Raw genomic sequence first — 10,569 nt, 5'->3', positions numbered from 1 at the left:
TTGTGCACAGGGGCATTGTGATGCTGGAACAGGTTGCTACAGCTGGATTTAATAATACTTTTGGCCATATAATGTATACAGTGTATAGACATTAGATATATATTTTGTAGTTCAATTATTTTTTGAACACAAGTTATTTCAATGATCCATCCACTAACTTTGTTCTGAAAATTTTTCTAGTCTAGGTCAATCTTTTCATTTGGAATCGCATATGTGATTGTACACTCATAACTATAAAAAGTAAAATAAATAAATAATATTTAAAGGGGCTTAGTCAGGGGGTAGACAATGCAAAGAGTTAAAGTACACAAGAAATGGTTGCCATCAACTGGTAAATTTTCCAGGGTTTCCTTTGTTGTAGCGGATTATCGATAAATCCAACAGCACCCCAAATGTTGCTACCTCAGGCAAACATCAATATCGATGTTAAGAACGGTGGACATTTAAATAATCCCACCAGAACCTATGTAACATTGGGCAAAATAATAACATATGACTAATTCTGAGGTAAAATTTGGCTAGTCTAAAATTTTACTTTGTCAAAAACATTCGATTGTATAAGAGTAAGCCGAGCACATATAGAACTTAAATGGACTCTATCTATTCCCCTTTTCCACCATATTTTTGCAAACAATATTCCCAATTCGTCCTCCCATTTTGCTTTAGTTCTGTCACTTGTGGGTTTAAAAAGAGGGAGAAGCTGATTATACATGTTTGATTTTAAAGACTTCTAGTAGCAGGTCCTCCCAGGGGCTTTCTGTATGGTCAAATTGGAAACTCTGAAAACAACGATGATGAATAATATCTCACCTGAAAATATCTAAATATACAGAAAGATGGTAAAAATCCAACTCCTGAAAATCCACATATTCACAAAAATGCCATTTTTGTACAGACTCTTTAAAAAGCAAAAATGTATATTCTAAAATGTCAAACTTTTCCTGTGTGTGTGTGTGTGTGTGTGTGTGTGTTTTCACACGCTTGCTCTGAGTCATGTAATTTCACTTTTAGTTTCTGCATGAATTGTTGTTTTTTGTATGCAATGTAGATATGAATCCATACTTCAGGAAAACACATTTCTCAAGAAATCTCAGATCCTTTGTCTTTCTTTTAATTTACTCACTATTTACTTAATGTTGGAATTTATACCACATGATTGTTGAGTTCTGGACTGTGATTAATCAAAAGGTGTCCTATAACAGCAACTCTGATACGAATGCCTTGTTCAGATTTGTCTGTGGCAGCCACTCTTTTCATCCGTGTCGAGCAGAAAAGCATCATGGAACGCACACCACATGGAACTCTGAGGCTACAATAGTTGAAGACCTCCTTAGGTTTGGGTTAAGAACATGAATCTAAGGCTGTAGTGGGCAGCAAATCTTGGGATTTGCAGATGGGGGGGACGACATAATCTGCTCCGATGAATTTGCATCGAACCATAACTCGTGATTGGAGTTTATGTTTTTTCAGTAAACACGATGCTACAGCCAAGCTAAGTGTCCAGAAAGTTCTAGGAAGCTACAACATGCATGGGGATCTTGATTTCAAATTTTACTCATGCCTTCGTGGAAATGATGCCGGAAAAAAAAAAAAACAAGCAGCGAAAGAGAAATCAACTGCGGTGAAAATGCTCTTGAGGAATGCACAGGCCTGCTACACACTTCACCTCAGAAACAGGAAGTGGTTCTTCTGGCGTACCTGCATGAACCATCGCAGGCCAGAAGCACGTAAAAATGTGAATTCCCATTACAAACCCACCCCATCATAGCCATTTTTGTTGGAAATTACAATGATAAAACCCTTGTTTTGCAGCAGTGTGTGTGTGTCTGTGGGTGAGTGTGGGTGTGTGTGTGAGAAAGAGAGAGAGAAAGAGAGAGAGTCACAGTTTCACCTTAATAATGATTATATGAACAGTGAAAAAGGAAAGCACCCCTGTGAAAAAGTAAACACACACGTGTGTGTATATATATACAGAGTTGGATGAAACATGGCATCAGAACTATTGAACACCTGAACCCATGATGAAGATCAGAGTCTGTCTGAGTGAGTAGCACATAGTTTGTTTATTTCTGTTTATTTATTCTTTTTTTTTTTACATTTTGCATTAATAGTAGTAATACTGATATTTACTAATGACTTTCTAAACTATATATTGTAATAAAGCATATATTTTATGTTTATTAGTTTTTATTAGTGTTTTATTTTCTCGTTTCCTTGATAATATGCACAACTTCTCTTACATTTATTGCTTCTTTCCTCCTTTTTATTTACTTTCTTTTTTACTTACTTTCTGTTTAATTAATTAGTTAAATATTTATTTACCTACTTATTTATTTACTTACCTTGCTACTTACTTTTTTGTTTACTTCTTTTCTCACTTTCTCGTTTACATATATTTTTATCTACATTCTTATTGATTTTCTTCATTATGAACTTATTTTCCTGGTTATTTATTTACTTACATTTGTATCTTTTCTTTATTGTTTACGTATTTGCTTAGTTTTATTGATTTATATTTATTTCTCCCTTCCTCTAAATTATTTTGCAGGTTTGTTGCTGTCGCTGCTGTACACGGCGTGCACGGCCGGGCCAACGGGAGCGCGCAGCGTGCCCGTGCATCTCTCCAAGGACGCGTGCCAAGGCCCGGGTCGCGCGCTTCTTCGGAACGTGACGGACGCTCTGGATATCGTATGTATCTGATGTAGCGGATGGGGGGATTTATAAACAGGGTTATAAATAAGAGTGTGGTTTTAAAGTCGGAAGTGTTCATGATTTCCGGTTTCAGGATCAGCTGTTCAGAGGATTAAACTGTACCGAGCAAAGCGCGGAGCTTCCGGTCAGCTCGAGGACCCTGTCTGCGTGCACACCACAGGTGAAGGAACACACTGCATCATCCCATCACCACCAGGCTCTGGGTTCACAACCCACTCTTACAGACCAGAGCAATCCCCATGGTGCTCCCCCTGAAATCACTGCATACTTCAAGCACGAGCTGTGCTTTTTAAATGCAGTGTAAATGTGTTTTTAAAAATATTACTGATTAGACACTTTAATTGAACACATTAATTACATGTCAATCACCAATGAAAAACATAACCAAACCAAAACCAATGAAAAATAAAAAACGTAGTTCCATAAATACACAAACAAATGAAATGCATAACAATAGAAATCGATTGTGCACATTCTTGAGGCCGTGTCATTTAGTTGGTAGGTAGAAAACCACATTTCTGGCCCTGGATTTTACGAGTCATTTATTCAAAACAAATGCTTCCTTTCTGCCCTTCAATCCAACAGAACTCCGTCTGTTTTGAAGGCACCGACTTCACCTTCGATCAGGTACGCTCTTCATCTTCAATCCCATACAGATCCGTGGCTGTGCGTGTACTCTGTCACACATCCACGTTCACCATCCTTCTTTTTCTTCTCTATTGCTATTAATGATAAATAATTTGCTTATATCGGTTTGTTAGACTGTGGAGGTCTGTAAATTGGGCAGTTAAACCTCTGGGTTACTGATCAGAAGGTTGGATGATAAAAGAAATCCATAATCGATATTTTCTGATTGGTTTTCTGAAGACTAGTTCATGTACAAGCAGTAAGAATGAAAGATTAGGCACCTAGATACTTTGCTAACAAGTAATTAGTGTTTAACCAAAAAAAAAAAAAAAAAAAGACCTTTAAGCTAATATTTATTTTCATACGTACGTCATGATAGATCTAGCTAATTAGCCTAGAACTTAAACAGAACTAGCTAATGTTCCTCACAGCATACTTATCGAGCTAGTCTTTGTTTAAAACATAACCTTGGATCATCGAATTTTAAAAAACAATCATGTGAACACTTTTTTCCCCGCAGGCTGATTGTCTGCAGAGTGTTCTGGAGGATCTTCGATATTACTGGGCGACGTTCAAATCCTACCGCGACACGGATCGAATCCTGGAACAGTCGGTTCTCAGAAGCATCGAGAACCTCGTGCAGGTGCTTTCCAGCACAGTTGATAATGCTAGAAAAATACACCACCTCTCAGCGATCATGTGTGATCTCATGGTGTTTATTTAAAAATACCTGATTTGCAAGCTAGCTAACGCACGGGTATTTTATCGTGTAACTCAAAGGCGCAATTAGGAATTGTTTTTTGACGGGCTGCACAAATTAATTTTAAAACCGATTAAAGCACTGATTTGGGAATTAAAAACAATTGGAACAGGAAAAAAGAAACGCTGACAAAAAGGCAAGTCTACAATAAACAGAAGTTCTTTGTAGCGAGGAAACGCCATCGCGTTTACTAAAGCTAGCTACATAAAATTAACCTCAGTGTTTTTCCTAGCTAACTAACTTAGCTAGCCAGTCTTAAATTCATAGGAAAGTATTAGACGAGAAGATATTTCTTGAATATGTTGCAATTGCCAACCATTTTTAATAACAGAGGCCAAATTATACAGTTGTAAAAATTTGCTGAGTCACCGCTATCGCTAAGCAGTGTTTGTGTAGCATGTGAAATTGTACGTTTTTAGCCATTTATAGTGCATGTGGTCTTCTGTGAAAGACAAATTGTTAAAATAAATCAAATAAATGTTATTTCTCAAATAGTTTATCGTATGTTAATAGCTGAAGCGAAACGGCTTCTATAGTGTCGCAGTTATGAGAGAAATAATCACAACTGATATTTATTATACTATGAATTTTTTTTTTTCAGAGCTGCTTTTCTGTCACGTTGATGGACGACGTCCAGGTAAAGTGGACTGTCTGATTTCAGTTCATTGAGATTTGTTTCATGTTTCTTAATATTAAGTTTATTCGAAGTGTGTATTTGATGTATCTGCCAAATGCTGATCATTTAGATACAATTTCCATACAAAACCATTCATTTCATCATTTACTTATGATCAGCTCCATTTCTCAGGGAAGATGTTCCATTATATTTTTTTGGAGATTTGTGAGAGTCATGAGGGTGATAGTAAAGTCAGCTACTGATGTAGGTGAGGTGAGGAGATCTATATAAGGAGATCTTCCACACACAACTCTTGTAAAGCCTATCTTCATGGAGCTGGCTTTGTGCACAGGGGTTTTGTCATGCTGGAACATCTTTGGGTCTCCTAGTTCAAGTGAAGGGAATGTTTCATGCTTGTGCATCCAAAGACGTCCTATATACAATTGTGTGTCTCCATCTTTTGGGGAGGAACCAGATTTGGCTGGGAAAGTCAGTATATATGTGTATATAAAAATAGGTTTGATGGTTTATATGGTGAAATAGGGCTTTGCTTAAAGAGATGTTTATTTAACATTTATGGAAGTGGTCTCCAGTGTCACGCTGAGGGAGGTTGGTGATGAATGCCTGTTTATAGCTGCTCTAATAAATAAAAAAAACGCTGAAAGAATTGATCATGATTATTATTACATGATGTAGGATGATATTCGGGGCTCATAGAGTCTCAGATGGAAAAATATAATGCTTCGTTTTTGTTTTTTGCAGGTCTCCCTGGACAACAAAAACTCCTTTGAGAGGCGACTGAAGCTCTGCAAAATCCTGAAAGGTTTCCAGGTTCGCACCATTACCATCAACCGAGTACTGAACCACATTGTCAGCTCTTTACAGACATGACAACGACGAAGCTAATCGCAGAATCCACCAAGTTTTCTTCTCACCAGCACCACATAATGTTTTTTTTTTTTTTGTCTTAACGACAAATCCAAGTAAACCGTTTAGTTGAGGTTGTTTTTTTTTATTGGTAGTGTTATTTAAACCTATTTATTTGGACTATTTATTGCTGAGTTGTGTTTTGTGGATGTCTGAATTGTGTCTTGGGTCAATTAAACATGTTGCTGTTTGAAATTACGAGTTCTGTGTGTTTTAATGTACTACCAGTATCAGTATAATCCCAGTACGTTTTTGCTATGCTAAATATATAATTCTATCACAAATATTTTTACATTTAATATCATGCATCAATTTGCATATACATAAAAAACTATTCTTAAGTTTTTATTTAAAAAATATATAAAGAATAATTTTATAATATTAAATAATAATCGATAATAATAATAATAATAATAATAATGCATAAAAAATGTCACAATATTTTATATCCTGAAAAATTAAACTAATAATATACCTAACGAAAAAGTTAAAATATTAAATACATAAAACATTAGAATATTCTAATTTTATATTGTAATAATTTCAACTAATTAATAGTTTAACTATTAATTTCGAATATTTCATACTTAAATAATTATATTATATGTTATATCCTAATAACGTACTTGCTAAAAAATTTAACTAATAACTTATAATTTAAAATATGGTGTGTGTGTGTATATATATATATATATATATAGTACAAATTATGCTACATAAAATGTATCCAATTTTTTTGTACCATAATAATTTAATCAATAATTTATATATTTTTTAAATGTATATAATTTTATTATTTAAAGTATTTAACACAGAATATTGTATATAATATCCCCATATTTATACATTCAATTCTGTCTAAATCTTTTTATATTAAACTTTTAAATAGTGATTAGCTTTTTTTTCTTCAACCAAAAATACCAATAAAAATCTGACTGAAATGCAAATGAGATTCAAAGCGCACCCTATATTGGCGTTGAACAACCCCGGGTGTAATCCTAAATAATTCTTTTTAACCTAAACATGTGCACTACGCCTAACGTTGTTTGCACCCTACCTAGTGCACTTGTGCATTTAATCTCGAGCCATTTGGAACGCGAAACAAAACAAATAGGATGTCCGGCAGAAAGAAAAAAAAAACACAGCCGGGGCCAAAGACTCAGAGCTCGTGAGGGAAGCGTTTAATGCTAATACGTGAATAATAAAATAAAATAAAATGCAGTCGTTTTTAATTCGCACGTCTTCGCTTTTATTTCTATTCGCTTCCATTTTCGGGGGCGTTTCTACTGAGGGAGAAGGAAAAGGTAAGAAAGAACGCTAGTGTTCGCTGGCTAAGTCTGTCAGTATGCTAGCGTCCCTTGTTAGCATTGGCTAAAGAACATATATCATATATATACATATAATATTTATAACGCGTTTATATGCGGGGATCCGTATTTTAAAATATAACATTTTTTTGTTACGTTATTTTTTGGGAATATAAATAGACCAGTTTGTGCTGCAATATTACCGGCTTTTTAACACTATTGAGCTAGCTTTATATATTGTTTTTAGATTTTAGGTGTTTCTTGTAGTGGAGTTTAATTTCATATATTTCTTTGTATTATTTTTGTATTGATTTTTGCTTGTCTAAGCCGGTGTGAAGGTTCAATCACAAACCGCGTCGCTGTGTTAGAAAAGGTCACTATATGTCCCTATATCATAAATGACCATGTAGTGCGCCTAGATAGGGAACAAAGGGCTATTTGGGATTGTGAATTTTCTTCTGGTTTGTGTGTAGGGTTTGGAGACCACATCCACTGGAGAAGCCTGGAAGATGGGAAGAAGGAGGCAGCAGCCAGGTGTGTGTGTGTGTGTGTGTGTGTGTGTGTGTGTGTATGAAGCTCATGGCAAGACCTCTTAAGTGATAAGAAATGTCATTCCTCTCTTATGGCAGGTTATAATAATGTATTCCGTTTGTAGTTAATGTTGGAATGTCTCACTTCATGTTACAGCAGCTGGAGTCAAGTTTTAGTGATGAAAGTGAAACCAAAATCATCAATTATTTTTTACACCTTTAATTTGAGGCAGATGTTGAGGACAGAGTAGTGTGAAGACGAATGGTCGGCTGTGGCGACCCCTAATGGGGAGAAGAGGAAAATAAAGAATATTTACCTTTAATGTGGCCTGGATGCACAAATATGAACACCCACCCTCTCTACCAAACTCCAAGTGTGATCTCTTTGTCATTAATACAAATTTATACCTATAATAGGATTTAGATCTGGTGAGCGATACATTTTGCCACATGGTATGGGGTGAGAAGGGTTTTGATCTACCCCATGTCTCCCACACGTGAAGAACACAATAAACTCTTATCCAAGAGTGATCGGTTCTCATCAGCCAGTCCCGCAGCCCTTTTAAAGTCGCTGCAGGTCTTTTGGAAGATACATTTTTTCCTTTCATCTATGTTCTGAGGGACGTCCTGTTCGTAGCAACGCCACTCTGGAGCCTGTTTATTCTTTTTCCCCCACTTGTTCATGACTGCCCTCAGTGTTTATAGTTTTTCTTCATCCATCCATTCATCCACACATCCATTTATTATCCATCCACCAGTGTGTGTAAAAGTCACTGGTTTTTGTGAAGCAGCTGCTGATACTGAAATACTGATACTTGTTAGAAAGAACACATTGATGTGTCTGTGCTGCTGCTGGAGAAAACTAACCAGCGCTTTATGACTAATCTGAATCTCGATTCTCACTGTATAGCGGCCTGCCGGTGATGATCATCATTCATAAGACCTGGTGTGGAGCCTGCAAAGGTATGTTCCCTATTTGCAGTTTTTATTCCATCTTCTGTGACTTTTAAACTTCTGTAGTCTCCCTAGTGATCTATTCGATAGCACTCTCTGCCTTTAGGTGAAAAAAAAATTGAATTCTCATTTTTCTCAAAAAAGCACTGAAGCCCAAGTTCTCGGATTCGAAGGAGATCTCGGAGCTGGCTCACAATTTCGTCATGGTGAACTTGGAGGTAAGAACCTGCACCGCTCTCGTTTCTCTCCAGGCCGCCATCGTTTCAGTGCTCGTTATTATGGAACTTTTTACTACTCTAAATGGGGTGTATTAACACTGCTGACGAGCTCTCACACAATTTTTTATTTTTTATTTTTTTGTCCTTAGGATGAAGAAGAACCAAAAGATGATGCCTTCAGCCCAGATGGAGGTTACATTCCCAGAATACTCTTTTTAGGTAGGTTTTTGTGATGATACAAGTATTGGGACACATGACATTTCCACCATAATGTGGCTCTTCTCCACACCGTTCCCACTCAATTGTATAGGATGCATTTGGATGCGGTGGCATGAAATTTTTCCTTCAGAACTCTGAGACCCAAATCCGTTTCAGCATGACAATGCCCCTGTGCACAAAGCCAGCTCCATGAAGATATGTTTTGCATGGGTTAGAAGTGTGTGGAAGATCTTGAGTGGCCTGTTATAGAGATATTGAACACTTTTGGGGTGAAATGTTCATGCATACTGCACCCCAGGCCTCCTCACCTCACCTACATCAGAACCTGAACCCTTGCAGCTGAATGAAATCTCACACATCTCCACAAAATCTAGTAGAACATCTTCCCAAAAGAGTGGAGGTAATTAGAACAGTGGAATTAGAAGCCAATCTGAGCAAACCTTTGTCCATATAATGTAATATTAACATCTGAAGTATTTATAGTATCATGATCTCACAGTATTATGATCTATTTCTGAGTAGTTTATACCCTGCTTTATGGTCTTTTGACTTTTCTTTCCCTGAAGTTTAGAAACGATGCTATCGTAAAACCAGCGAATGCTCGAAATCGTTTTCTTCTTCCTCGTAGATCCCAGCGGTAAAGTCCGTCCTGAGATCACGAACAAGAACGGAAACCCGAACTACAAGTTTTTCTACAGCAACGCTGATCAAGGTGAGCGCGTGAAACTCCGTTTTGAGAATGAAGAGAAATTCTGAGAAACGATGCGGTGCTGCTGTGTGTATGTGGTGAAAGTGGTTTAGTGTCGTGGGTTTTTTTTTTTTTTTCTTCACTCGAAACCTCCTAAATTTTGCAAGCTGTCAGTTTGGTTTGGTTTCATGATCTCTAATACCGTGTACCTCCTGTGTCTCACATGCAGTCATAACCAGTATGAAGGAGGCTCAGGAGAAGTTGACCGGCGACGCCTTCTGGAAGTCACACCTGGGTGATGAGCTGTAACGAGAAGGACTTCGTACCAGCTATCTCACAGCTGGTACACTACACTCACTACTGCAGCGTTCACGTCCCAAAACCTTGACACCTCATTTCAGATTTCTACACCAAGAAAAAAAAAACCCTCATCCATGCTGCTTTAAAATCATTCGTTTGCTTTAGTTTTCCGTTAAAAAACAAAGGCATAAATTGAACCAAAGTGGACTAGTTGGTCATGGGTGCTAAAGAATATTTTTTCTCAATGTTATGTACATGTAGAAAATTCAATCGTGGCTTCATGTGGATTTTAATCACTGAGCAATATACTTTCACATCGCCCTCCTGATTTAAAATTACTGAGCACACCATGGGATAAAGTGGTAGATCACGTGCTTCCAGGTCCGGGTGTAGTGGACGCTCCCATGAACAAACGGCCTTATAACCTCTCCCCACTATTCCGGTTTAAATCCCACACATTTTATATCTAAAATCAGTCCTAAGATGTTTTTCTTATCCCACAGGTTTCTGTAAGCCGATCCGCAGTACGTGGATTCGCCTCCGGGTTTTATAAAAGTCTTTACGCTTTTTTAAAATTCGTGAAACCGGAAGTGAAACTTAACGAGTGTTTAACGGGTTGCCACACTGTATTTTTTACACGGATGTATGCACGTATACAGACAAGTGTACGATTAAAGTTGGTACTTGATGAACGTTGTCACGGCTGTGATG

The 10,569-nt window shown here is 37.1% G+C and overlaps 2 protein-coding genes across 2 annotated transcripts; both read left to right on the top strand.

Annotated features, from left to right (window-relative positions):
• Positions 1–1,988: 1,988 nt before the first annotated feature.
• On the top strand, positions 1,989–5,837 carry zmp:0000001127 (interleukin-12 subunit alpha). Its single transcript, XM_046852570.1, has 7 exons — positions 1,989–2,043; positions 2,549–2,688; positions 2,786–2,872; positions 3,298–3,339; positions 3,860–3,982; positions 4,701–4,736; positions 5,478–5,837. The coding sequence occupies exons 1-7, from the start codon at positions 2,019–2,021 to the stop codon at positions 5,604–5,606; spliced, it is 582 nt and encodes a 193-aa protein (XP_046708526.1). The 5' UTR covers positions 1,989–2,018; the 3' UTR covers positions 5,607–5,837.
• Positions 5,838–6,756: 919 nt separating this feature from the next.
• txndc12 (thioredoxin domain containing 12 (endoplasmic reticulum)) lies at positions 6,757–10,550 on the top strand. The gene is made up of 7 exons (XM_046852571.1): positions 6,757–6,946; positions 7,423–7,483; positions 8,390–8,442; positions 8,578–8,651; positions 8,801–8,870; positions 9,499–9,582; positions 9,788–10,550. The coding sequence occupies exons 1-7, from the start codon at positions 6,859–6,861 to the stop codon at positions 9,865–9,867; spliced, it is 510 nt and encodes a 169-aa protein (XP_046708527.1). The 5' UTR covers positions 6,757–6,858; the 3' UTR covers positions 9,868–10,550.
• The last annotated feature ends 19 nt before the right edge of the window (positions 10,551–10,569 follow it).

This window comes from Silurus meridionalis, chromosome 6, assembly GCF_014805685.1.
Source record: "Silurus meridionalis isolate SWU-2019-XX chromosome 6, ASM1480568v1, whole genome shotgun sequence".
NCBI classification, from domain to species: Eukaryota; Metazoa; Chordata; class Actinopteri; order Siluriformes; family Siluridae; genus Silurus; species Silurus meridionalis.
Note: the sequence above shows the minus strand (reverse complement) of the source record. Positions and strands in the feature narration are given on the sequence as shown.

Excerpts from the sequence above, each read along its gene's own strand:
- txndc12 (XM_046852571.1), top strand. The coding sequence starts at position 6,859 with ATGCAGTCGTTTTTAATTCGCACGTCTTCGCTTTTATTTCTATTCGCT. Across the intron at positions 8,443-8,577 it reads CTGGTGTGGAGCCTGCAAAG|CACTGAAGCCCAAGTTCTCG; the intron begins GTATGTTCCCTA and ends TTCTCAAAAAAG. Across the intron at positions 8,652-8,800 it reads TCGTCATGGTGAACTTGGAG|GATGAAGAAGAACCAAAAGA; the intron begins GTAAGAACCTGC and ends TTTTGTCCTTAG.
- zmp:0000001127 (XM_046852570.1), top strand. The coding sequence starts at position 2,019 with ATGATGAAGATCAGAGTCTGTCTGA. Across the intron at positions 3,340-3,859 it reads CCGACTTCACCTTCGATCAG|GCTGATTGTCTGCAGAGTGT; the intron begins GTACGCTCTTCA and ends TTTTCCCCGCAG. Across the intron at positions 3,983-4,700 it reads GCATCGAGAACCTCGTGCAG|AGCTGCTTTTCTGTCACGTT; the intron begins GTGCTTTCCAGC and ends TTTTTTTTTCAG.